General features: G+C 44.6%; 1 protein-coding gene across 9 annotated transcripts; it reads left to right on the top strand.

Annotated features, from left to right (window-relative positions):
• Positions 1 to 9: 9 nt before the first annotated feature.
• TPM3 (tropomyosin 3) lies at positions 10 to 27,918 on the top strand. Of its 9 annotated transcripts, XM_058539232.1 has the most exons (10): positions 15 to 143; positions 760 to 885; positions 12,039 to 12,172; positions 13,439 to 13,556; positions 13,665 to 13,735; positions 14,390 to 14,465; positions 15,777 to 15,839; positions 16,271 to 16,340; positions 17,374 to 17,452; positions 26,554 to 26,599. In XM_058539232.1, exons 1-10 carry the CDS (start codon positions 30 to 32, stop codon positions 26,555 to 26,557), a joined length of 855 nt encoding a protein of 284 aa, XP_058395215.1. In that variant the 5' UTR covers positions 15 to 29; the 3' UTR covers positions 26,558 to 26,599. The 9 variants fall into 9 exon arrangements, with proteins under 9 accessions (XP_058395218.1, XP_058395215.1, XP_058395219.1 ...); XM_058539235.1 differs by lacking the exons at positions 14,390 to 14,465; positions 26,554 to 26,599 and adding an exon at positions 15,008 to 15,083 and having other exon boundaries at positions 10 to 143; positions 17,374 to 17,456; XM_058539236.1 differs by lacking the exons at positions 14,390 to 14,465; positions 17,374 to 17,452 and adding an exon at positions 15,008 to 15,083 and having other exon boundaries at positions 26,554 to 27,918.
• The last annotated feature ends 71 nt before the right edge of the window (positions 27,919 to 27,989 follow it).

Raw genomic sequence — 27,989 nt, 5'->3', positions numbered from 1 at the left:
GGTGAGCCCACCAACGGCCACTGCTCACGATGGAGGCCATCAAGAAAAAGATGCAGATGCTGAAGTTGGACAAGGAGAATGCTCTGGATCGGGCAGAGCAAGCTGAAGCTGAGCAGAAGCAGGCAGAAGAAAGAAGTAAACAGGTAGGCCCTGGCGTTGGTCTCTCTTAGCCGCTGGTGAACACGACTGTGAGATGAAAGAGGGTTTGCACGCAAAAAGGCAGTGACCACTGGTGCCAGCTTGTTCTTTGGGTGGGAGGGACTCTGCTTCTTCCCCAGCCTCACTGGATGGGCAGAGGACATCTAGTGTATCTGCCTCAGACTGCCTGTGTGACCTTTGGAAAGTCAAGGGCCCCTTCTGAGCTACAGAGTGTCTGCTAGATTTAAGTGGGAGTGGATCATGTTTTGGAAGAATCCCTGATTTCTAGAAGAAAAGGTGGGAGCTTGATATGCAACATCTCTTTTTCCTTAAATGGAGTAACAGGCATCTACACCCTGAGATATTTACCATCCCAGGGTCTTAGATGAAAACCCAGCATGGCTTGGTCATCATCTTAGGGTCAGATATCAAAGAGTCACAGGCCAAGGACATAGCATAACTCCTGGAGCAGTTGGCTAGAAGTGACTGGGGAGAAGGTATGTCTCTCTGGGGGATGGTAACATAAAGGTTGGGCTCAGGGGTCTGTCTTAAGAGCCCAGGGTCTGAGCCTGCACTGTTGTGTACAGTATGTTTTGTGTGTGATTCTTGGGGCTCCTATAGCTGGAAGATGAGCTGGCAGCCATGCAGAAGAAGCTGAAAGGGACAGAAGATGAGCTGGACAAGTATTCTGAAGCTTTGAAGGATGCCCAGGAGAAGCTGGAGCTGGCAGAGAAGAAGGCAGCTGATGTGAGTATTGGAAAGATGGTGGGTGGGGTTAATCTACACACACAGATGTTCATGTTATTATGACTAAATTCCAAAGACACTTGGACATATACAAAGTAAATTCATAGAACACAGACATAGATGCCCCTATACATTTTTGCATATAACCACATGTTGGCATACCCTTGTAATGGCATAAATTTCTTTTTTAAAGACATGGAGAATTCTGATTTTTGTCTCATTCCCAACCCAGGAATTTAATTATCTTTCCCAGGACCTGAACAAAGGGAGGGGACTCTAAATCCAGATTGCTATCACTTATCTATCCCACCTCCTCCCCCATGCCACATTCTTAGCTTTCAAGGCTTGGCACGTAGATATGTGTATTAATAGAGAAACTCTCATCTCTCAACTCCCCAGCAAAGTCAGCTCAGATTTCACAATGGGACAAAGGAGGTCACATTGACGCTGGCCCTACATGGGTTTATTTGTCTTGGCCAATGTGGGCATCTGCCCTTATGCCACAGAGATGTCATAGTAAGCACTGCTCATAGGGCAGCAGAGAGGATCTTAGAATGATAGACTATAACAGAAATAAGAAGAAATCTTAGAGGGTAAAGGTATCACCACCAGACCTTACCCTGTGACCTTGACGAAATTACTCAGCTTCTCTAGGGCTGAATTTTCCCATTTGAAAATGAAATTCTCGGGGCCGGCCTGGTGGCACAGCGGTTAAGTTCGCGCGGCCTGGGGTTCGCAGGTTTGGATCCTGGGCATGCACTGACGTACCGCTTGTCAAGCCATGCTGTCGCAGCGTCCCATATAAAGTAGAGGAAGATGGTCATGGATGTTAGCTTAGGGCCAATCTTCCTCAGCAACAAGAGAAGGATTGGCATCGGATGTTAGCTCAGGGCTGGTCTTCCTCACCAAAAAAAAATGAAATTCTCTTTTCTTCTTCAAGCTATCCAATAATCACCTACTTTCCTTCATCTTCAACCTTGAAGTTTATCACAAAGATGAATGAGAGACCACATAGGAAAGACTTTTGGAAGAAAAGTAACATAGGAATCTTAATAGCAACAAAAGAATGTCCTGGTATTGATGGAAATAGATTCAGTTCTCAGCACTGAGTTAATAGGAAAAGTGGAGCATGTATTTTTTAAAATAGCATTTGGTTTTGGAAAATAGCTAGAGAGACAACGTGGGTCGTTCACAAATGTTTTTGGATTCTCACATTTGGCCTCTTTGCTGTTAGGTTTCTGATCTTCTTTTTGGCTTTCCCCCATTATCTGTGGCCCCAGGAAGTGGTGAGGGTTGTTGAGTATATCATGCCAGAGGTCAGAGACATAAAGTGGATCATACACATTATATATATTCATAGTTTCCAAAAGTTTAGGCCACTGCAAACTACTAATTCTTCCTTCTTGAAAAACTGCAAAAAACACAGGTTACCCCCAGGGCTTTGGGCAAGTGCCTGATGGCCTGCTGGAGTTGCCTAACTTAGATTCCAGGTATAGGCGGATAGAGCTCTCTGGTTCCAATAAACAGGCATCGAGATAGAAGTTTTCACAAACTGGAACAATGTCATGTTAATAACAGTATTATGAGATGTTGGGTAACAACTCTCTGGGAAAGTCCTTAGGTTGAAACAGTAGTTATGTGGACTTCAGGAGGTGTTTGCAGGAGCAACGAAAAGAACTAACCAGTCTAACCTGAGATCTTGGGAGACAAAGAATGACATAGAGGCTCCAGACAATATATCAATATCATTGGGAAGATAAAGGAACTTCCTGGGGATGATTCTGTCTGTCCTAAGCTGTTTTACACACATACACACACACACACACACACACGCAGCGTCATCCTCCACCTAGACAGAGTCTATTCAGTATATTCATTTGAAAGAAGCTTCTCATATTTATATAGGAATCCACAAAAACCATTTAAATATGTAATGTGTGGGTAAAAAAATGCACTCAACTTCTCTCCCCCTTATTAGCTTTCCCAACAAGTCAATAAGTACCCTCAGAGATATGTAGGAGAACAAGAAATAGGAGAGGAAGGTTGTGGGCAGGAGGCAAAAATCTGTTAGGCCTGGTTAAGGTGGAAGCAGGAAGAAAGGTTTTCTCAAAGCTTAGTAGTCAGCAAACTATCACCTGTGGGGTAAATCTTGCCACAGCCTGGTTTTGTACAAAGTTTTACTGGAACATTGCCATGCCCATTCAGTTACATATTGTCTACTGGCTTTCTCCTTACCTGGAGTAGTTGCCACACCCTATGGCTCACAAAGCCAAAAATAGTTACTATCTGGCCCTTTACAGAAAAAGTTTGCTGACTCCTGCCTCAACGGGTCAAAGAAGGAAAGTGGGATGTCTATAGGAATTGGGAAAAGCACTGAATAAGGAGGAGGCAACAAGGTTTAAAGTAGACAGCAAGGGTCAGAGTCATCAGCAACATAATATATGCATCTTTGGGGGGAGGGTGCTCTGTCCAGTATGAAGGAGGTTCACAGCTCAGCTTTTGCCCTTGAGATTAATAAACAAGTAGACAGAGCATATTACTTTGATGTAGATATAAGGGGAAGAGAGGGAGGAGGCAGTCAGTAACTGCATGTTTACACAGAGAGTTCTGGTTATCTGAGAAGCCTTTCTGGAAAGCGTAGGATTTGCGAGGATTGCTTGAACAAAGAAAGGGCAAGGGTATGGCAAGGTCAGTCCAAACTTCATTTTTTTACTCCTGTGTTTGTCTAAGGTCCTTTGTTTTTTTTTAAATTGTGGCAAAATACATATAACATAAAATGTGCCATTTTAACCATTTTTAAGTGTACAGTTCAGTGGCATAAGAACATTCACATTTTTGTGCAACCATATCTAAGGTACTTTCAATCCGAGATGAAATCAGAAACTGTTTAGAGTAAAACAAGGGGAAAGAGGAGTGCAATGGGTAGGACATAGAATTATAACACCCTTTTTTAAGGACAGGAGTTGGGAGGGATGGGGGGAGGAGGGACAGGGATAGACATATACACCTGTTGATATGTTGTTGTACTGTTGGTCACCAGGAAAACAATAGTGCTGGGCCCCTTGCTGCCCATCCATCATGCTTTTTTAAAGGCTATCGGGAGTCAATCCACCTGTTTCCCTGGATCAAGAGAAGATTATCTGTTCAAACCTACCAGCCTCAGGAATGCAGTGGTGTTCTCAACACCCCTTTGGTTTGTCTAAGATGAGGTCATCTTCTTCACTAGAGCAAGTGAGGGTGCAACAGTGCCCCCTGCTGATCAACACCCAGATGACAGACTCATTTCTGCTTCCATAGTCCCTCTGATCAGACTTCCCCAAAGAGAGTCGCAAAAATTCTTAGGCCATTAGGGTAAAGTTTCCTGAGGCTTTGACCCCTGCTTTTCCTTCCCAATTCTTGGGGGAAAAAATCAAAGTGTACAGGTAGGTTACTCTACCAAGCAAATTACTTATTGTCTGAGTTGTTTCCTCTGAATAGTCTCATTGTTTAGTATTTCTAAAAGGAGATAGGAAGACAGAGCCTCTGGAGGGAGTGTCCTCAGAACTAGGCATTGAGGGCAGCATCTGTCTTACCTACCCATCTTTCAGGGGTTAGAATTATTAATTCTAAATTCTGTCCCACACTCTAATTCTCTAGGAGAAAAGAGAGTTACACCAGAGGCGAGATTTATTACCATTACTTACTGGGAAAGTGGGAGGAATACAAAGAAATAAGAAGGAAGATGATAAATTCTCAAGTCTCTTTACTACTGCGCTTCCAAAAATACTGCATGGCAATGCCTGTAGGGATAGTTTCTAACTCATAAATAGCTCCTTGGGGTACCTGGAAGCAGAAGTGGCAGTGAAATTGGTGAAAGTTATAACACAGAATGGAGGCTCAGTTCCATAGTACAGTTTTCCAGGCACTCATATCTTTGTTTGTTGCTCAAAGGATCCGGTAACAGCAGTCCGTAATAGAGGATTCTTTCCTGATGAAATGAGGGTGTAAGATATCTCCCTCACCTACAAAAGGAATTGTAAGCAATGATTAATTACCAAGTCCCGAATCATTCAAGGTTTGGAGGGGCTGGTAGGTTGGTAAATCGCTAGTGCATACTGACTCTCAACAGTAACAGAAGGCGCCGCCCCCTGGCTTATCGGTTAGGTGCGCGCGCTCCGCTCCTGGCCGCCCAGGTTCCAATCCCGGGCGCGCACCGACACACCACTTGTCTGGCCACGCTTGGGTGGCGTCCCACATACAGCAACTAGAGGGATGTGCAACTATGACGTACAACTATCTACTGGGGCTTTGGGGAGAAAAGAGGGAAAAAAAGGAGGAGGATTGGCAATAGATGTTAGCTTAGGACTGGTCTTCCTCAGCAAAAAGAGGAGGATTGGCATGGATGTTAGCTCAGGGCTGATCTTCCTCACACACACACACACACAAAACAGGAGAAAAGACCAGTATTCTAAGTAGAACACAAGTTCATAACTGATGCCAAATAGAATGAGAACTTTACCAACCTGCCCATCTCTTCACCCCCTAATTCCCTTCATTGACTTTCAGGAGATGGGAGAGAACCTACCTGAGCAGACTTTGAGAGGAGGCTGCAGAGTGGAATTCTTTTGAAGATGAGGCCCAGAAAGTCTAGGCTTTTCTTAACACCGGGTTTTGGTGCCTGTGTGTGTGGGTGGAAGCAGAGGCTTGTAGGATGTTTATCTTGTAGAGACGACACCGGGTACCCTAGCGGGTAGGTGGTGGCGGGTGAGCATTGGGAGAGTGAGGGGTCAACTGCGGGAGTGTAAGGGCGGCATACTACTTGTAGGCCAACCATTGTGGCAGCCTGCCTAGCGGGAGAGGCTAGACCACACGCGCCTTCTGGTTACCATGGTAGCCCTCCCTCTTCCCAACCCCGCCCCCCTTTACTGGCCCAAGGGAAAGGCCGGGAGCCGTCGCCTGGGCGACTGCGAGGCCCCGCCCCTCGCTCCCCGCCGCCGGTCTCCCTCCAGTGGACGGCCTTCCCGCCTGCCTGGCGGTGGGAGGGCGCGGCGGCCGTGACGTCACATCCGGACGGGTGGGTGAGTTCCGGTATTTCAGGGCGGAGCAGGCGGAAGTAGGGGTGAGAGGCGGCTGCAACGCCGAGCGGAGGAGCCAGCAAACCGAGCGCGAGCAGCAGCTGGGTGGGCACCATGGCCGGGACCACCACCATCGAGGCGGTGAAGCGTAAGATTCAGGTTCTGCAGCAGCAGGCCGATGATGCAGAGGAGAGGGCCGAGCGCCTCCAGCGGGAAGTGGAGGGAGAAAGGCGGGCCCGGGAACAGGTACGAGAGGGCGAGGCGCTTGAGGGAGGGGCAGGTGCTGGAGTAGCCGGGACCCCGGACTGGGTCCCTTTTTTTGCGATGGAGCACAGTACTGAGGGGGCCGACAGACTCAGAGATGAAGTTGAAGTCTGGAGGATGGGTGGGGCTTAGCTTCGTTTGGACATCAAGCGGGCGAGGGGGGAATGGGCGCTCGGCCGAGTAGGCTTTACCTTTGAAGGAATTGAGCACCACGGGATCTGGGGAGTGGTTTTTCTCCTCCTCTTTTCTCCCAGCCCATTCATTCAGTCCCTCGGTGCCGGGCGCGGCCGGGGGAGGGGCTCAGCGGCCTCTCCCTCCCCCACTTCCCCATGAACTGGGGCGGGGGGCGGAGGCTTTGCTCTCGTTTGAGGTTTCCGGCCCAAGGGGTAAGAGTAGGTGGGTGCTTCTCTGGTCTGGGAGGGACAGGGCTGAACTTAGTGTGAGAGGGTGGGGGGTGGGGGGTGGGAACCGCCGGAAAGCCCCCGGCCTGGCCTGCTGGCGGCTTTTCCGCTCCCTCCTCCTGCTCAGGAAATGAGGCAGCAGTCGACTGAGAGGAAGCGCGGTGCCCTCCCTGGAGGAGGTTGAGGCCACAGCACCGCCTCCCGTCCTCCCGCCTGGGGCCCTTTCCTCTTACGGGGAGCCCACGCAACTGCTAAACCCACTCTCTCAATGCACGTGAAGCGGAGGGGAGGAGATGATATTTTCACTCCCTATGTTAGTGCAAATGTAGGAGGCAACAAAACTTGTCTGGGTCTACCCATGATGACCTGGAAAGCAGAAACTTTCTGCCAGATTCAGGCCTTTATTGCTGAAGTGTGATCACTGCAAGCTGAACCAGTTAAGAACACTTCCAAGCAGAACTGATAAGCGAGTGTATCTGGCAGAGAGTCGGATGAACTAGTGCCAATTTCTGTCAAGGTTTCTGGTTGACCAGGCAATGTAGTTGATAGAGACAGAATAATGAGTCCCGAGGGACCTCTAGTGATGTTACTCCGCTACTTTCCCAATTATCATCCACCAGTGTCTTTTTTTTTTTTTTTAAGTTCATTAAATATTTGTTCAACTGAAACTTGGAACATAAAATGTTGATGGAATGAATGGTGATTCTTGAAACTGCTTTCTGTTTCGAAGTGGTCGACTAGTTTTAGTAAGCCATAAGATTTTCCAAGGTCTAGGGTGCAGTCTAGTGGGTGGAGCTGATCTCCTAAGTTGAGGCTTTGGTTTTGGAGGCTCTTGAGGCTGGAGAGGAAAGTAACAGTTGCTAAAATTTGAGACCTAATGAAAGAACTCTTGTGGGTTATTGGTATTCCTTGTTGTTCTTTCCCTTGGTAAGTTTTTTTTTTTTTTTTTCCTTTTTGGCTGCTCCTCTGGGGAGTGGCTGAGAATTAATGTTTTGGGGGAAAGGGGTATGGCGGTTGCCCACCAGCTTAATAGTTAAAGGTTGTTAGAATACTCATTTCTTTTTATAACTGGACATGGAAATGCTGGGAGCTTGTCTTCCTCAGTCACCTTTTTCTCAGTGGATTTTTCCTCTGTTCATTATGCCGGTAACTTCTAATTTATCAATTCAAGTGAGATGGACTGGCTGGGTAACTCTTTATGACTAGTGACACTTTCTCATTTCCTTTGTTCTGGAGACCGGATTCCCTTAAAGGAGAAGACAGAGGATGGCTGAAGGAACTAGCCATGTGTTGAGCTGCAGAGTCTTAGGCTCAAAGTTTAAGTGTGTGCATCCTAGGAATAGTTCTAGGGCACATGATGTCACATTGCCCTCCACACCCCCCAGGATTTGGTAATTTTCCTTGCAGAAAAATATGGTTCCTTTTTTTCCCACCTTGCTGACTCTGGGGTGCTAGGCAGCAGAATGAACAGCTTCAGATGTTTCTTGAGCTACTCCCTCAGGGCCTGCAGATTTGCTTACTGAGCTGAGGTGGAGTGAGGAAGACCTCAGATGGGGAAGTAGGGTGATAGTTAAATATTGATGAAACCAGTATCTTCTACTCCCCAGCTTGAGGGAGCCTAATCTTTTGACTTTCTATTCTAGTGAACTTTGAACCCTTCCTGAGGAGGAGACACCCGTGGGAAGGGAGGGGTCGCTTGGGCTACCTGTTATCCTCTTAGGGCATTCTGGAATGTGGGTTTTGCAGGCTCCTCCCTCTGGGGCCAGAAGCTCAGCACTCCCTGATGGTATCGCGTGCTGTTAGTGGGATTGTCGCTTAATTATTTTTCTGGTTGCTTTGTGTGAACATCCAACACTTGTTGGGAAGCTGGATGAGTCCAAAGTTGAGACTCTGGAGTTGTTCTGGGATTCATCTTTCTTTTCTGCTTTTGGCCTGGAGACTGACCTTTTATAATATAGCACCTTGTCAAATCCACTTTTGATTTTGAATATCCTTTGCACTTCTTGCTAAAGCTTAACAGATGGCAACATGATATTTAAATGCAGTCTTTTTCCTTATCTGTTTTTTGTGGTGGTGGTGGTGGTAAAAATACACATAACATAAAAATTTACCATTTCAACCATTTTTAGCGTACAGTTCAATTTATGTGTTTTTAATACCTCTCTCCTACCTCCACCTGGCATTTCTCTCTTTTTTTTTTTCTGGTCTAAAAAATTTAGAAGTACTGTTGAGGGAGTGAGTGGGCTTTGAACAGCAGTTTTGATTCTGGCCTTATTCCCAAATTCCTTGTTTCTGGAGGGGCCTAGGATGTCTCAGTGTTGTGTGGCTCTCTCCTATTTGTGGGATCTGGAGGACTAAGCAACAGGTTTTATCACCTTTCTTTGGTTTAGTTTTGCTTTCCTGCTGATTACCTTTTCTTCCCCTCGCACCAGCACACATTCGGAGGGGAGAGGCAAATAGCCCTTTGCTCTGAGTGCCTACCTTAGACTCCACCTTTGTTTACTTTGGGGCAGAAAGCTCTATTCCCTGCCTTCCCCTTGGTGAAATTTAAAGTCCCCAAGGACACAGTATCTCCCTGGGTAGATACATTTGTGAACACAGGAACTGAGGCAGTCATTTACTCACAGGGCTCAAGCCTAACTTTTCCATTACTCGTTTCCTTTGAATTTCATCTGTGGCTTTTGTCTGAAAACAGAAACCCCAGAGAAGTAGAATGCAAGATTTAGGCTGATTCCCTTCTGTCTTGGCCCTGATCTGCCTCCCAGCACCAGTGCCCTGTCACTTTCTTGCCCTGAGGGGTGTGGCGTGCTTGGGAAATCTCTTCAGTGTGGAGAATGGTAGCATTTAAACCAAACTCATTTCATAGCTGAAGCTGTTGTCAGCCATCTTCTAATGTGACTGAATTGCTGCTGTGTTCCCCCTACCTGCCTTGGGATCTTTGCTTCCTGGACAGTGGAGAATCCTATTATTACCTGAAGGAAGAACTCAGAGTGTATCCTCCAAGCTGGGCAGAGGCGGGTGGGCTGAAAGATCAAAACTACATCTGGGACTCCTTTCCGACAGCGGCGACCCAGTCTATGGAGCCGCCCTAGGAGCCGGAGCTGGCGTGTCCCCTCCTCTCTTCCACTTCCCGTTGCAACCAGTAAAGGCCATTCGTACCGGAAAAAAAAAACAAAAAAACAAAAAAAACTACATCTGGGCATGCTAAACCTAGGGTGGTTAAAATAGCATAAAGGTAAATGTTTCCTGGGGCCCTGCTTCCCATTCTGGTTTGCAGAAGTTAGTCCTACTCAATCTCTTGGTTTGACTTGATTAACCTGAAAGGGACAGGCATTGTGCATAGGTTCTAGCTTGAAGGAAAGGTCAAGTGTCTTCCCTTATTCCTTTAAACGTAGAAACAGATCTTGATTCTGGAAGCTTTTGTTTCATTATAAAGAGAACTGATCCTCTGTGGGAGGAGAAAAAAGAGAACAGTGACTGCCCTCCCTCCTTCTGCCACGGGGTCTCTGAAGCTTTTGCTGGGACTCCCGTGATGGGTTCTGCTTTTGATACAGGCTTGTTCAATGTGCGCATGCTCTTGGGCACCAAAATGTGTTTTCTCCTCCTCCCTTTTCAGCCTTGCGAAGAATTCTATTGTAAATGCTGATTTGTGGGAGAAACTGCCTGAGCCAGCTTGTTGTCATGGAAACTGTACACCCCCGCCCCCATAGCCTGTTATCTTCTACTCCATTTGGGTAACTACTGGTGAGCTGGATGGAGACTTAGATTTCATGAGCTTCCTCGGAATCTGGTTCCATTCTTCGTTTTTTTAGTTCTAGGCATCTGAAGGGGGAGGTGGGTGGGGTAAATCATTGTCCTGGCAGTGTTTCATAGTTCTTGCCTGATGGCCTGACTTGTTCTCCTAATCTTGACCTGTCGGCCTTTTTGAGCTTGTGAGGTGAAGTGGGTGTTGTCCTAGGGGACATCTGTTTTCCTGGAAGAGACTGGACCAGAGAATACTTGTCTTTGTGCCATTTTGAATTAGTGTAGTTAGAGACACAAACGGTTTCTTAGTAATTTCAGCTTATGTTATGTAGACTTCTCAATTTTCTTTTCCTGTAGGTCAGTGGTTATATAGCCCCAGCCACCCAAGTCCCTTGAACCTCCCATGTTTCTGTTTGGAAATTTTTGTGCCAAATAACCTGATTGTTAGCAGGAGTCTTTGGGGCTATACCCTCCCCATAGGGGCTGGTGGCCCAAATTATTTCTATAGCTGCCCCCACCCCTGACTGCCAGGAGGAAATCAGGGTAATAGAATTCAGGCACAGTCTGGGCTGTAGAAGAGAGATCGTGTTTACCAAGCACTTGGATAAGCATCTGAACTGGGTAGTGTGCAGGGCAGATTAAATTCTTGTATGGTTGTGGCAGTCAGCGTGCTTGCCACCAGTAAAGGTGTGGAGAGGGCACAGGCAGTCATAAAAGGGAGGCTTTTCCACCAGTAGAAATAATCCACACATGGGCTACCTCCTTTTCTTGTTTCTTATTCCATTGCCAAGGAGGAGGCATGGGATTACCTTTAGCTTGTGCTTTATTGTGGGGTAGAGGCCAGGCAGAGGACTGTCCTAAGCTGTACTGGAGGATGAGGCTAAGGGGTGACTAGAGGAATAGAAAGGAGTCACAATTCAGAAATTTGGAGGAAGAGTGGTGGGCATGAAGGAAACCTTCTATTCTTCCCCCAGTTGTTTGTTGTTGTTTTTTTTTTTGGTAATGTCATCAAAGCAGATAACTTTAGTCAGAAGAAGTTCCTTGTTGTCAACTTTGAAAAGGTGTGGGTTGGGGAGCAAGTTCTAGGGATGGGGAGTGGGTATCCCACTGTTCCATCCTTTTGCTTTCTGATCTGGGAGGTTATTCTGGAAAACATTATTCTCTTGGCTAGTCATCCTCCTGGTGTATTAGGGTAAAGTGATCAGAGAGTTAACAACTTGAGTTAAGCAACAAATTAATAGATAATCCAAGATTCCCTCTTTAAGAGACCTTGCTTATTTATTTTTCCACTTTATGAGACGCTTATAAGAAAGTTGCTGTAGAGTGAGGCACACCTCTAAGTCAGAGCTGAGGCGGAAGGAACCCTTCAGTGGCTGCCTTTCCTGACACTAGTATGTTCAGGAATTTGAACTGAGTCCAGAAAGGGGGTGGTACTAACTGACACTGGGCTGGGCAAGAAACTGAGTTTTAAAACACTCTTCCTGTGGAACATATGGGAGTTTGTTGATGGGAAAGGGAGGAACTATATATAATCATATCTGCTAGCTCTTACATACTTCTGAGCTAAGACAGGTTCTACCCTGCTAGATTCTGGCTTCCTCATGGTAGTCAACCCCAATTTTACCGTCCTAGTTCTACTTCTTTTCACCATACCTCTGCTTCCTTTTTCCATTCTTGCATTCAAACACAGGCTGAGGCTGAGGTGGCCTCCTTGAACCGTCGGATCCAGCTGGTTGAAGAGGAGCTGGACCGTGCTCAGGAGCGCCTGGCCACTGCCCTGCAAAAGCTGGAGGAAGCTGAGAAAGCTGCTGATGAGAGCGAGAGGTGTGTAGAGGGGCCTGATGGTGTGGATTTCAAAAGTTCATAATGGCTCTGATGAAGATTTCCTTATAGACCTGTTTTTAAAAGCAGTAACCCATCTTACAGGATCTTCTTCCTTCTGTTCTGCATAGTCTCTCCACTTGAAGACAGACAAAGTAAGGATTACTTGGACCCTGTGACCCTTTTGTAATTGATGTTTCTCTATAAATTGAACTAATGATCCTTAAATGGGGTCACCAGGACAGCCTCCACGTACTGAATTGTAAACTTGTTTGTGGATTAGTCCCCCTAAAGCTCCTAAAGCAGTGGTTCTCCAAGTGAAGTCCCAGACCAGCAGCACCTGGGAACTTGGTAGAAATGCAAATTCTCAGCCCCTACCCTTGATCTATGAATCAGAAACTCTAGCGGTGGAGCCCAGCAATCAGTATTTTAATAAGCTCTCCCAACCATGGCTGTACTATTAGAATCATGGGAATAGGGGGATGGGGATCATTTGGGAGTTTAAAAATATCAGAATGCCTGGATCGCACCCCAGATCAATTAGAATCCATTATGAGAGGGGCCTGGGCATTGACGTTTTTAAAGTTCCTCCAGTAATTTTAATGTGTGCCCAGGGTTGAGAACCACAGTCCTTGAACCAAATCACAGCTCATCTTTGTTGAAAGTAGCCAATTGGCTCCTTGCCACATGTGAGTTAAACTAGAACAAAGGTGTGTGATGGCTTGCATGGGATCAAACTAAGGCTTTTCAGAATCAAAAATGCCCTATTGGGAGTACATTAACACAGTGCAGCTGTGAAAATGAATATGACAGCTATGTGTATATTGTTACAGAGTAGTGTCCAAATTATAGAAAGGAAAACAAGTTGCAGAGCAGTGCAGTATATGATTCCTTTGGAGTGAGTGGGCAAATGGGGATGAGATTTTTTTTTACATTTTGTCTATATAAAACACATATCTGGAAGGATTATGAATGAGATTATGAATGTCCTGCCTCTGATGGGCAGGACAGGAAGTGGGGAGACATTTTTTGATTTATGCTGTTAGACTATACACTTCAATATTTCTTAATAAGCGTGTTATTTTTATAAGAAAAGGTTTTAAACAAAACAATTAAACTAAGGTGGGGGAAGTGCTCTGGGAATTCTTTTTGAGTGGCAAGCAAAGAGGAATGGGCTTTAAAAGGTTTAATTCTGAGTCCCTTGGAGTGGAGCTGATGACAGACTTCTCAGGGTGTCAGTGCCACATTTGTCCTTACTGTTTTTGGCAGAGGTATGAAGGTTATTGAAAACCGAGCCTTAAAAGATGAAGAAAAGATGGAACTCCAGGAAATCCAACTCAAAGAAGCTAAGCACATCGCAGAAGAGGCAGATAGGAAGTATGAAGAGGTAAGGCACCTTTTGTTTGTCCCTCTCTCTTCAGTGACATTGGGCCTCTGAAAAGAATCATGAGTTGGAAATGGCTCCTTTGCTTCATACCTGGGTCTTCTCCCATAGGTGGCTCGTAAGTTGGTGATTATTGAGGGGGACTTGGAGCGCACAGAGGAACGAGCTGAGCTGGCAGAGTCGTGAGTATCTTGCTCCCCAAATCTTGCCATACCATTCTGCCCCTTCCCCTTTGGCTTGGGCACTAATGTGAATAAACTAGCATTCCTTCAACCTTGTTAAACAGGGCCTAGAGAGTGGGCATCATCTATAGTGCTTTTTTAGGCCCTAAGAATGGGTTGGGGCTTTTCTTACTCTCTTGACTAGTGACCAATGAGGCTTCCTTATCTCTTGTAGGGAGGGTTTGCAAATTGAGGGAAAATAAAGACTAATATATGGTGAACCGTTAACTGGAAGGCCCTGCTGGGACCATCCACCTGGGGTCAGTTTCTCCTTGAGGCATTGAAGTGGCTGTACTGACTTCAGATCTGTCTCTGTTTTTACCACTTTGCCATTCGGCTGGGGAACTTTAGGGTAGGGGCAGACATGAACTGCTCCCCTGTTGGCACCTTCTGGGCCTTGTATAACAAAGTCAGTGCTGTTGCATATATATTTGTGCTTTTCTCTCCCAGACATGACATATCATGACCATGGTGGTGTTTTCTTCCCATTTTTTGAATTTTTTTTTTTTTTTTTTTTTTTTTCGTTTTGCTGCTTGTTTTCTTGCTGTGTTCCTTTTTGACCTTTCTCCCTCCCCACAACCTGGCTTGTGCGATCCCTGTGACTATCACTAACAGCCGTTGCCGAGAGATGGATGAGCAGATCAGACTGATGGACCAGAACCTGAAGTGTCTGAGTGCTGCTGAAGAAAAGGTACTAACCATTAAACCCACGGAGAGGTTATATGGATGGTGTGGTTTTGTTTTGTTTTGCAGCTGCCTCCCCTCCACTGGTTGATTTGTTGAGTGCTTTCTCATCTCTTCGTGGAATGCTCCATTCTCTTCCACCCACTTGGCATCTTTCATCTCTTCTTTGCTAGTTGCTTCACTGCTTCTCCACAGGGTCTCTCCTTCCTTTGGGTGATTTGGGGGACTATTTGGGTTGGACATCCGTTCCCACCTCCACCCCAGGTAGCAGTTATCACTTATGCCTGGTAGTGATTTCTTTCAAGTGTTTTCTTTATTAGTATCCAAACATGCGGAGTCCCAGCCCAGGAGGGTCCAGCTCCTGACATGTTCTGTGGTAGAGGGAGGAGGGTTGATGCTTGCTCAGATTACCTGAGAACTTCTCTTTTCCCCAGTATGCCTTCCAATTCTCTCTACATATAGGTTCAATTCATGTCTGTGTATCTCTCTCCCTTTTTTTTTATTCTCTTCTTCCCCTTTCCTCTCCTGCGGTGTTTAAAATATTCACAGTAAGTGTTCTGAGCTGGAGGAGGAGCTGAAGAATGTCACCAACAACCTCAAGTCTCTTGAGGCTCAGGCGGAGAAGGTAGGGGCTGGTATGTGAAAGTGACAGGCTTTGGGGCCTGGCCCCAGCCCTGCCCTTGATGAAAGACTGGAGAAACCCATTCCTTATATAATCCAGTGAGAAGTATCCTCTTCCAACCCACCTACCCTCTATCCAGATTCTGGGTTTAATGCTAATTTCTGTGCACTTTGATTGCTTTAGTTAAAATAACTTCGTGGTCTCAGGTGCCTAGGCTCAAGTTCTCCTCAGGCTGATACTGCTATGCTGAATGGCTGTAATCCTGGGTCCTAACAGGTTTTCTAGCATCAGATATGAGACCTAATGAGCAAACAAGATGGATGACTTGTCTTTACCATCATGGAGGACTGTTTTAGCCTTGTGGCCTTAGGGTGTCACTACACCTACTCGTTAAGCAGAAGGAAGGGAAAATAGCTCCCGGCTTGATCTAAATAAGATCAAAGCATAGGTCCACTTTAAAAATAAAGGTCCTAGAGGATTCTAATCTGACGGTATCATGGCTCTGAGGACATTGATTTGTGAATTTTAAGGACCTGTTGTCCAGAAACAGGCCTTGCTCTTTCTCATGGACCATTCAGTATGTTAAATCCAAGAAGAGGATATTCATTGTAAGATTAAATGTGTGTGTGTGTGGGGGGGGGTGTATTGTCTGTGAGTAATTTCTACTCTGAAATTTTTGTTCTACTTCTCTTACAGTACTCTCAAAAAGAAGACAAATATGAGGAAGAGATCAAGATTCTTACTGATAAACTCAAGGAGGTGAGCTGAGGAGCTTATAGGGAAAGACCCAAAACATATAGAGGTATATAAGACGTTAGTGTAGGGCCGGCCCCGTGGCTTAGCAGTGAAGTGCGTGAACTCCGCTGTTGGCGGCCCGGGTTCGGATCCCGGGTGCACACTGACGCACTGCTTCTCTGGCCATGCTGAGGCCGCATCCCACATACAGCAACTAGAAGGATGTGCAGCTATGACATAGAACTATCTACTGGGGCTTTGGGGGAAAAATAAATAAATAAATTAATTAATTAAAAAAAAAGAAAAAATCCAAAAAAAAAAAAGACTTTAGTGTAGACTTAGACTAGCTGGCTTTGGTTCTGAAAGGTGTAGAAGTAGAAGGTGGAAGAAATAGAGATCCTTCTCTTATTTGTGTTGTTCATCTCTGATTGTGACCGGTTTCATATTTCCCTCAGGCAGAGACCCGTGCTGAGTTTGCTGAGAGATCGGTAGCCAAGCTGGAAAAGACAATTGATGATTTGGAAGGTATGGAGCCTGGGAGAGGGATAAAATAGAGAATAAAGAGGAAGACCTTGCCCATTGATGGTTAACCTCTTTCCCTGCACACCAAAGGGAGTTGGTAGTGACTTGGTGTGCATCCTGTACCCTGTCCTATGCCACAGCTACGTGGAGTGGGTCAAACCCTAGAATTGGATTTTCACATTTAATCTTTTCCTTTAATAAGACTTTACCTAATATTCTGGAATTTACATTCTTCCCTTGGAGGAGACTGTTAGTGGCTGCATTTACCTCCAATTTAGTAATCTTAAATCTTTGGTCTCTGGATTGAAATTGTAGCTATACTTTGAGAAGGCAACAAGAACATGTGTCACCCCATGGCTACTTTTGCCAATCCTCTTCACCACTCTAGTTGTGGGGGACCTCTCCAAGAGACACAGCTGTGGAATAACCACATCTTAGAGTTGACCAATGCCAGGGCTTTCTAAATATTTCCTGTCCCCACAATTTGGCAACTGTGTTCATCCTAACAAGGGAAAGTGTACTTTGCTCTGAGAACTCTGACATATGCTCTTTTGGCATGCTCTCTGTGGCAGGATAGTCTTACTTTGGGAGAGTTTGGGGAGGCAAGCTGTAGAGCAAAGGGGCCAAGAATACTGGTCATGCTTGGTAGGTAGAGAAATGTCTGAACATTAATGTGTACTTTCTCCTTTTTCTTTTTTTGTTAAATTAAGCATTACCACCGCTAGGAATTGGGCTAACTGAGTGGGAGTGGTATCCTCTTGAGTACCTTTGGTAATAGGAATTTCTAGTCATGACTGTGCCCAGGTTCTCAACCCTTGCTGCAATTGATTAGAGGTGTCAAGAAGTCCAGTGGTCCTGGGGGACAGTGGATCTGAAAATGGGCAGTCATAGCTGCCAGTATAGATGTTCTCCTAACTGTGGTATGAGACCTATGGTCACACTTTCCCTAATTTCTAATGATTCCCTCTCTTCATCTGCTTCTGATACCTTTCACTCTGTCCCCTTGTTCCTCCCTGTGGTTCCTGTGCCTGTCCAGATGAGCTCTATGCCCAGAAACTGAAGTACAAGGCCATTAGCGAGGAGCTGGACCACGCCCTCAATGACATGACTTCTATGTAACTATCTGACAGCAGAGTGGGGCTGGGACCTTGGCTTGTGGGTGGGTGGGGGTACAGGCTGTGCATAGTGTGCTTTGGTTTTGTCCTGTGGAAACTAGAATCTCTACCCTTATCTTTAAAACGTTGGTGCTGGTTACTTCTTGGCAAAAGCTGGGGAGGCATTTAATCTTGGATCAGTGGTAGAACCTGATCTACATGTAATTTTTATACTTTTTATTCATAGTCCCTTACGACACCGTGATTTTTCTATTTGTTTGTCAAATTTAGTCTTCTCAGAAGGGACACTGCTGCAGGTAGAATCATGTCATCGTATGAGTAAGGAAATAGGGCCCAGAGAGCCAGTGACTTGGGCCCTAACATCACATAACAAAATTCAGACCTCCTGGGTGTATTTGATTTATGCCCTGATATTAAAGTTCAGGGAAAAACACCCATGATTGGAAATATCAAATTCACCTAAGAATTGAGCTGAGTCCCAGAGCAAGCCAGGTAGTAAAAAGCACCAGAAAGAGTTGTTGGGGACTTAGTCTGTTTGCTGTGGATCCCTGATCCTTGATGCTAATCTGCCTCTTTGTATCTTTCCCACTAACCCTGAAGAGAAGCCAAATGACTCAGGCTGTAGTGTCTGGCTCTCTTTTATCATTCCTACTGCCTCCTCTTCCTTTTTCTCCTCTTCTTTCTTCCAAATGGCTGTGTAGATTGATGCTAGTCCATCTTACCTAGAGTCTCCTTACTTTTTCATACAGATAACTATCACCGTTTCTGCTCTGTTCTGGATCTGCCCCCTTTCCTCGGGAACCCAACGCCCCACTCTCGCTCTGGATTCCATTTGGGTCAGCCTGGCTGGTCCCCAAGGCATTAGGATGTTGGGGGCGGGGGGACACAAAGCAACTTATGTACTCTCTTCCACCCCCCACCCCAAATTAAAATGTTAAGCCACTGGAAGCCTTATGCCACCCTGCATTTGTGTCATTGACAAAGCTGCTGCTGTCCCTAAGAAGGAGCCTTAGGGATATGATATGGGGAACAGCTATTGTAGGCTCTCCCTCCTCTGACTTACATAATCAAAGCCACTTCTGTGTGTGTCTATTTTTTCTTGACATTTAAACTCAATTGATCTGAGTCTATCAAAGTGGTGGACTAGTATAGAGGTTCCTTCAAGTAGCAGGTTTAGTCTTACACTCAAGCTGAATGAGATCATCTAAGTCCTTTACTTCCAGGTTGTTAAATCACCCTGCCTAGAATGTTTCCATCTTCTCCTCTTTTGTTAAGTAATCATGAAATGAAATGCCTCCCAATACATATTCTCTACCCTTTTACCAGTGGTTCAAATGGTGCATCCTCAGAATACCCAGTGGACACAAATATATTACCACTAAAATTGACTAATTATATCATCCCAAGTCACAGAAAAATACATAATAGATAGAATTTACAATAGTTTTATATTTTCTTCTTAATTTTTTTTTTTGAAGAACATCAGCCCTGAGGTAACATCCATGCCAATCCTCCTCTTTTTGCTAAGGAAGACCGGCCCTGAGCTAACATCTATTGCCAATCCTCCTCCTTTTTTTTTTTCCCCATTTCTCCCCATAGCCCCAGTAGATAGTTGTATGTCATAGTTGCACATGCCTCTAGTTGCTGTATGTGGGACGCCACCACAGCATGGCTAGAGAAGTGGTGCGTCGGTGCGCGCCTGGGATCCGAACCCAGGCCGCCAGTAGCGGAGCACGTACACCTAACCGCTAAGCCATGGGGCCGGCCCCTATATTTTCTTCTTTAAACCTTTCTTATATATTCAAGGCTTACTACCATTTGCCTGCTAGTATGTCTAGTGGGCTAGAAGACAAATGATAAACGATTATTAGTACTGGAAAAAGTAAAACAACCAATCATGCATATTTTACATAAAGTGAAAAGGTGTTATTGATTTATTAAAATACACAAATGTGGTAAATTTCTTCCAGTAAAATTGTTCCTGGTTTATATTATGGAATTACATATCAACATTTCAGAAACATCTATTCCAATTTACACAGCAGAGATGGTTCAGTCTGGGTACAATAGCTGTCACTTGTCCTTATCCAAGCACCTAAGTGTTGTTCACTTAGTACTTCAGTTTCTCAGTGGAATATATATTTAAAACTTGTTTTTCTTTTAAACAGATACAGCCAGGTAGACAGGTTTTCCCTCTAGAGTCTCATGGAATTCAGGTTTCTTTGTGTCCATACCATTTCATCCTGCCACACAGCCTTTGAGGTTAAGGTACAGATTCGTTTATTCAGCTGACACTTACTGGTATCTTCTAGGCACAGGGTATTAAGGTGGGGACAGAAATAATCAAGGATGGAGGCACCATCCCTTCTCTCAGGTTGCTCAGAATCTAGTAGGAGAGAGAACATGTATATAAAGCTAAAGATTGTGTGTGATAAGTGCCACAAATAATAAAAGTGTTATGGGAGTTCAGAGGGGGAAAGAGATTGATTCCAATGGGGATGATTAGGAAAGGTTCACAGAAGGAGGCACAAAATAGGTACTTAATAAACATGTTAAAACTTGCTTCTTCATTTTTATTGGGTTCCAAAAGATTGGAATTTTGACCAGCAGATTTTGGTTGAAGGATATTGGATATTGAGCATTTCATTTAAAGAGAAGCAAAAGAATAAGAGAGAGAGATGGGAAGGACACAATAGCTGTAAAGTAAACTTAGAGTAGGGGACATGTGTGCTGAAATCAGGCTGGGGAGTTTTAATTTTATTTTGTAGGTGATGGGGATGCCACTGGAGATTTTGAACAAGGATATATTCTGGTCTGAATAGCATATAAGAAGAGTTTGGCAGCTAAGTTAAGAATATATTGTAAAGGGAGCAGATTATCAATGTGATCCATTATGATGATGATTCCCAAATTTCAGTTATTTGCATACTACTTGGTGGCTTTTGCCGTATTCACATGTTGCCTACATAATTATTATTTTCTTCAAATTTACTCTTGCTTTCAAATTTGCTTTATTTTTACTCTACATAATTTTGATTTGAAACCAAAGGTTTGAGGTGTGTTGTTAGTGTTTTTTCCTAATGCACATTAAAATAGTATGGCTATTGCATTTTTTTAAAGTTCACAAATGTATACTACCTAGAATCTTCTCACATACCACTAGCAGTGACTATGCCACACTTTGGGAAATACTAGGTTAGATTATTGCAGTTTCCCCAGAGATAATTATCTGAACTAGAGGAGTGGTAGTAGAGAGATGGCACTGAAGATGGGCATTTTGCAGGCCCTGGCCACTAAATGTGAGGAGGAAAGGTCAAGGATGATTGGGTTTTTTTTTTTAAACAGTTATTTTAATTTTATTTATTTATTTATTTTTCCCCCAAAGCCCCAGTAGATAGTTGTATGTCATAGCTGCACATCTTTCTAGTTGCTGTATGTGGGACATGGCCAGAGAAGCGGTGCATCAGTTTGCGCCGGGGATCCAAACCCGGGCCGCCAGCAGTGGAGTGCACGCACTTAACCGCTAAGCCACGGGGCCGGCCCAAGGATGATTGGTTTGGAGCCTAGGAAAATGGTGGCATTAAAGGTGTAGGGAGGTCATGTGGTCTTGGTTTGGGGAGGCAGGGGAAAGTTGAGAAGGATATAAATCTGAAAAACTGGCAGATATGCAGGTGAAAACAAAATCCTGGGGCTGGAGGGGGAGAGGTTGATGTAAGAGAGATTTGGGAGTCCCTAAGGGTGGCAGACAGTTAAGGCCATGGAAGTAAATTAGAACCCTAAAAGGGAATTGCAAATGTAAGAAGAAGAATTAAGCAAAAGAGGAAAATCGGTGTAGAGGAGGAAGCCAAATGGAACTGGTTGGAGGGACAGAAGGAAAATGAGTAGCTTTGATACTTTAAAAAGTTCAGGGCTGGATGATTCCAGTGGTTCTCAGCTTCAACAGGTTAAAAAGGAAATAACTGAAGATGGGACATTGTTATTGATACTCTATTAATTTGAGGGTATATTTTGAGCATTAAGATCAAGGAGAGGAGCCATATTTCAAGGAGCAGAAGAGTGAATTGATGAAAGTAAAACAAAGGCAAGAAGCATAGCTTAGGGCAATGCTGTCCAACAGAACTTTTGGCAGTGATGTCCAATACAGTAGCCACTAGCCACATGTGGCTGTTGAGCACTCAGAAAGTGGCTAGTGTGACTTAGGAGCTAAAATTCTAATTTCTTTACTTTTAGTTCATCTAAAGTTAATTAACCCCACGTAGCTAGTGTCTACTGCACTGTATAGTGCAATTCTAGGTGTGTTGATATTCAGGCAGAGTGGCACAGAGAAAGGCTTCTTAGAAAGGAAAGAAGTAAGAGAGAATGGAGAGAGATTAGGAGAAAAGTGAGCTACTTCTGGTAACTCCTTCCTGTCTTTCCCCATGGGCTTGACTGTTGTGAGCAAGGATAGAGACCCGTAAGCCAGGGTAACAGTGAAATTTGAAATACTGTGTCATGCTAAATTTACACTTTCACTGTATCCTTGCAGAAGCCATCCTGTGTTACTTGAGCCTGGGCTAGCTGTGGGAACGGGGTCAAACATCACTGGTAACCTCAGAGCAAAGCACTTGACCTCTTAACTTTTTCCCTTGTTAATTTCTAAGAAAGAACCGCAGGCTAATGTGTTAGAGTCTCTTCTTCCCTTCCTCGTTACCATTTTTGGGATGAGGAACAAAACGTGGGTGGGCCCCAAGTTACTGATAGGTGAAACTGACCTGTTATGTTGGGCAGCCTTATCTTAGCCCAACCCAGTCTCTTCCCTTCACATGGTATTGGTTGAATACTCCTCAGCCTTACCATCAGGGGGAAGTTAAAAAAAAAAGCAAAATCTGTTTGTTACACCTCATTCCTTGAACTTGGAGGCTTTAAAGCTGATATAGTTCTCTACTCCAAGCTCTCTCCCCTCCCATTTCCTGTTAGAGAATGAAATTGACCTGATTCAGGCCAATGAAGGCTAAGGATGTCTAGCATCCATGGGATTGTTCCCTAATTAATTGGGCACAACTAAAAGGAACATCAAACCAAATGGATTCTCTGGCTTGCCCTTTTTTTTTTTTTTTATAATTTTATTTATTTATTTATTTTTTCCCCCAAAGCCCCAGTAGATAGTTGTAGGTCATAGCTGCACATCCGTCTAGTTGCTGTATGTGGGACGCGGCCTCAGCATGGCCGGACAAGCGGTGCGTCAGTGCGCGCCCGGGACGGAACCCGGGGCACTAGCAGCGAAGCGCGCGCACTTAACCGCTAAGCCGCGGGGCCAGCCCCTGGCTTGCCCTTTTTTTGTTTGTTTTACTTTGCTATTATCAGGGAACCAAGAACTTTAACTAATGAACTGGTATCTGATCCAGAATTTTTAGTCCCTAGAGATAGCAGAATTAGAAAGCCTACTAACTTCAAGGTGAGAGAACAACCGCATTGATCTTTCTGTCCTCTTGCAATTCTCAGGGAACTGTGTGTTCTGGGATTTAATCAGGCAATAAAATGCCTCCACTTCTCTGTCTCTTTATTTCTTCCTTAAATGGAGCAAAACCCTCATTGACTAGGCTGTTTTGAGGAATAAGGTCCTGATAACACCCTTCTTTCCCAAGATAGGAGTGGGCATCACACTAACTTGGATATAGATGCTACAGAAGAGCCAGGCTGCAAATGGAACCTATATGTAATATGACACCACAGAAAGTTTAAGAAGTGAGAGTTCAACACAAATTTGAACCCCTACTATTTGTCAGGTATGCCCCACTGAATAAGACAGGCCTAATCCCAGGCCTCTTGGAGCTTATAGACTAGTACACTGTTTCTCAATGGTGGCCTTTTGTCATTTAGGCCAGCATAATTCTGGCACGTACTGAACAATCCTACTTATTGCTGTCCCCTGCCCCATAAATATCTGTAGTACCCTCTAGTTATTGTGACAGTTAAAACCTGCCCCTACACATTTACAAATTCTCCTCTGATGGGAGAGGAGGGGCCATATCGCTCATGTTGAGAACCACTGTTTTAATGGGAAGTACAACTTTAAAAGTTTGCTCTAATTCTTCCCCTTAATACACCTGTTATTTTGGGCCATTTCCTCCTAGGATCTTCTTATACATGTGTGCTTTCTGTTTTGATAGTGTTCATAAAGTGGCAAGTGTTACTGGGGCCATATTGGCCCCAGCTTCCAGGTGGAACTGGGGAAAACCTCAGCCCAGAAAGCAAGGTGCCTGAGCAATGCCCACAGTCAGCCCACAGATACAATTGATTTTAAGGCAGAAAAGTATCTTTTTCATATTGAGGTCTTGAGACCATTTTTGAAACAGACTGTGAAACAGGAAGAAACTTATTTGTGAACTTCAGAGGCTGATACTAGGAGTAGACAAGGAAGGTCTGTCCCCAAATTTCCATTATCCCTGTGCTGGTCAGATGAATTTGGATTCTGTATACCCCTTCTTTAAGGTGTGCCAGGAGTAGAAAATCCAGATAAAGCCAGGGGCTTTGAGCACTTAACTACTGGTATCAGGAATGCTTTTAGTTATAGGAAACAGCTTAACAGCTGCTTAAATAAATATAGGATTTTTCTCACTAATAAAAAGTCTAGGTTTGAGCAACTGTGGCCTGATGTAGCTGGAGTTTCTATGATTCTCTTGGCCATTTCTCTTAAGGTTGAAATATGTAACTCTAGTTATCACATTTATTTTCAAGGCAAGAAAGAAAGCTAAAGTTTTCCCAGAAGCCCCCAGCAGACTACCTGCTACATCTCATTGGCCAGAACTAGATATCATGATTACCCCTAGCTGAAAGAGAGGCTGGGAAAACAGAACAGGATAGTCTTGATTGGCTTGTACCAGTGATTCACCTTTCCTGGGGCTGACCCTCATAGGTCTGGGGTTCTTTTGGAAAAGGGCAAGTTGGGTTTTGATTGGATAGGCTACTATAATGGTTTATCACCCAACACCTGCAACCAGAAGCATTAGAAGGTGTAGGATTGAGTGGGTGTAGGGATATATATCCCAGTCTACCATTCATAATGCCGTATTGAATGCTTCACAGAAAAATGGTCAACTGTTCACTTTGGTTCCTTTCAAACCCTGATTATTGTAAATGTATTTCTTATAAGCTAACTGTATCCCTTCCTTTGCCCTGTTTCACTTGTCTTGGTTTCTCAACCCAGAGAATAAATACTGTGAAGGAGATATTTTTTTCTCCCTCAAAATGTTGTCCTTCCAACTTGTCAGTCTGAATTTCTCATTTTATTTCTCTGTTGGTCTTTCCACCAACTGACTGACTCTTACTACTGCCCTCTGGCTGAATTCTCCTTGCATCCATCCTGCCTTACAGATGCATATTATGTATACCATCTAGTTGAAAGTCTCAAAATTTACTTCTGGCACTCTACTAACCTTCCCCTTTTCTGTTTTCTCCTCTTTTTCCTCTCCTCTTGTTTTCTCTTCTCTCCTTTGCTGCTGCAGAGCGTCTCTACAGCCAACTTGAGCGAAACCGCCTGCTTTCTAATGAGCTGAAGCTAACGCTGCATGATCTGTGTGACTGATGGGCAGGGCTCACTGATGCCCATTAAACCGAGCTTACTGCTCACATCACTGACCTGGACCCCAGCAAAAAGCTGATCTTTTTAAAAGTTACTATTTTGCCCTAAGCAAATTGCTTTTTTTTTTTTTTTTTTTTTTTTTTTGGTGAGGAAGACCAGCCCTGAGCTAACATCTGATGCCAATCCTCCTCTTTTTTTGCTGAGGAAGACTGGCCCTGGACTAACATCTGTGCCCATCTTCCTCTACTTTATATGGGACGCTGCCACAGCATGGCTTAACAAACGGTGCGTCGGTGCGCGCCCGGGATCTGAACCGGCGAACCCCAGGCCGCCACAGTGGAGCACGCGCACTTCACAGCTTGCGCCACTGGGCTGGCCCCGCAAATTGCTTTTTAATAGGGGCAGTTAGAATATTGCTGACTTCCTAACAGCACTGTAAAGTGGGAACAGTTAATACTGTATTTCTGTCCCTTTTCAAGAGATGATGGGGGATGAAGGGAGGGGCCTGAGAGATTATAGTGAGAGAACCTGGGAGAGTTTTCTGTTTTCCAGCCTTATTTGCTGCTCTTTCACTTGTGCACTGACTGTAGGTTGTGTTCCCTTGCATGGATGTTTTCTAACAATAAAAGGACTGACTTGAGAAGATGTTGTAACTGCTTCGTCTGCAGGCCCAGAGATGGGCCCTTCTGACTGGGTGTAAAAAGGGAAGAGAAAGAAAAGGGTGTGGGATATGAATAGCTCTGTGTTGCCATCACCTCTAAGTTGAAAATTTGAGTGTTTTCCCCATCTCCCTAGAGCAGTCAGAGTAGTTTGCTTGCCGGGCAGAGTAGATTCTTTTTGATGTTCAGCTACTGGTTTTCTTCCTGACATTTTCCCTCTTAGTTCTTTTTCCTGGTTTTATGTTTAATTGTAAGTAAGTCTGTCACAGGCTACTTCTGGACAATAGCTCTGCAAAAGTCTCAGTGATTTTGCTTGCTAGTATAGGTTTGGTGGTTTTCTTGGCTTTGTTTTTTTTAGACATTCTTTGACTTAGCTTCTTTTTTTTATCCCACCAATTATTCCCTTCCTCTCTTTTTGGGGAAAGCCTGTAGTGCATGAGGATCCTTCTGTACTCTTTTCAAGTTGAGATTCTGATGTTTCTACTGGTAGAGATATGCCCATCCTTCTTCTCAATGGTCAGACCCCAGTGAGCCACTTCAAGGGTATTGTCCTGTGGGCAAAGCCTAGAAGAGTAGATGGCTAATGTTGAAGGCCACCTCCTTCAGTGACTGAAAGCTAAAAGCCTTGGTTGGGTGGGGTGGGAGAGGAAATGACTGATAAGGTCCCTAACTTCCTCCCGCCAGAAGTACAGCAACACCTGCAACTTTAGTAGGCAAGCCAGAGGCCCTGCAAAACTGAGAAGTGCTCATTTCTGTGGCTGAGAAAGCAGCTGCTTTATTAGTCTGCAGCTTCCTTGCAACAAGAACAATTCTCAGAATGAATGGGTAGACCTTGGAATTGACTTCTAAGTTTTGTAACCTCTCTCCTTTACCCCCATTAGATAAACTGAAATGCACCAAAGAGGAACACCTCTGTACACAAAGGATGCTGGACCAGACTCTGCTTGACCTGAATGAGATGTAGAGCACCCCAGTCCTGCCCTGCCGCTGCTCCTCCCTCACACCCCGACTCCGCCTCCGGCCAGCCCGCCCGAAGCTGACCTTTAAACTGAGGGCTGATCTTTAACTGGAAGGCTGCTTTCTCCTTTCGCCACCTCTCCCACCCCTACCCCTGTGTCTTTCGCCAAACTGTCTCTGCCTCTCCCTGGAGATTCCAGTTGGACTAGAGGCTGAGCACCTTTGGGAACAACATTTAAGGGAATGTGAGCACAATGCAAAGTGTCTCTAAAAGCATGTTGTGATGTACACATTTTGTAATTACCTTTTTTGTTGTTGTTGATGTAGCAACCATTTGTAAAACATTCCAAATAATTCTGCAGTTTTGAAGCAGCAGTCTAATCCCTTTCTCACTTTTGGAAGGTACCTTTTTAGCTTAATGCATATTGCCCTCTCCATAGAGGAAGGAAAGAGGTATGGGCCTGCCTTACTGAGAGCCAAACAGAGCCCAGAGAAAGACTGCCCTATGGGAAACCTCATCACTCTGTACAAAGTACCAGCCAAACCACAAGGGTGATTCCAGGAGGAGTTAGCAAAAAAGAAAAAAGTGCTGTTCAGGTTTTCAGCTTTAAGGTATCTTTGGGCAATTTTATTTTTATTTGTTTCATCAGAAGTGACCAAACAAATTAAGATGGTGAGACCTCTCTCTGAGACCAAATCCTTGTCCCATCTCTGCTCCCTTCCCAACCACTGACAGAATGGATCATGTGCCCCTTATGTTGAGGTGACCACTTATTTGCTCTCCTGCCTCCTTGAAAGAAAGGAAGAAAAATTATGTTTTTGCCACTGATTTAGCCATATGAAACTCATCTCATTACCCTTTTCTGGGTCTGAAGCTGCTGTCTCTCAAAGTGCCATCTCATTGTGCTTCGTATCAGTTAGTGCTGGAGAAATCTTGAATAGCTTATGTACAAAACTGTTTTTAAATTTTATATAATTTTGAAACATTGCTTCTTGGGGGTTGGGGCATACTGGCCACCTCATTTGGCTGTGAGAGCTCTCTACAGTCTGGGCTGGCGGTGTGCTGATCTTTTGAAGTTTCTTTCCCTACCCAATCCTCCCTTTTTGATGAGGTTTCTGTGAGGTCTGTTAGGTGTGCATCCTGCAGCTTATTATATGGCTTAAAATGTACTCTCCTTTGGTGTGGTCTCTTTGGGGGCCAGCTGGGAGAAAGAGAAACCAATAGTGCAACTGTTTTGATACTGAGACTTGACAAGTGTCTTTTTGAAATAAAGAACCAGTCCCTCCAACCCTCAGACCTACTTGACTTTTATTTACTAATCCAAATGTGCTTTCTCCATAGGAACTATATGAGGTTTGG

Source organism: Diceros bicornis, chromosome 4, assembly GCF_020826845.1.
Source record: "Diceros bicornis minor isolate mBicDic1 chromosome 4, mDicBic1.mat.cur, whole genome shotgun sequence".
In the NCBI taxonomy this organism is placed as follows: Eukaryota; Metazoa; Chordata; class Mammalia; order Perissodactyla; family Rhinocerotidae; genus Diceros; species Diceros bicornis.
This window is presented reverse-complemented; position numbering and strand designations above follow the sequence as displayed.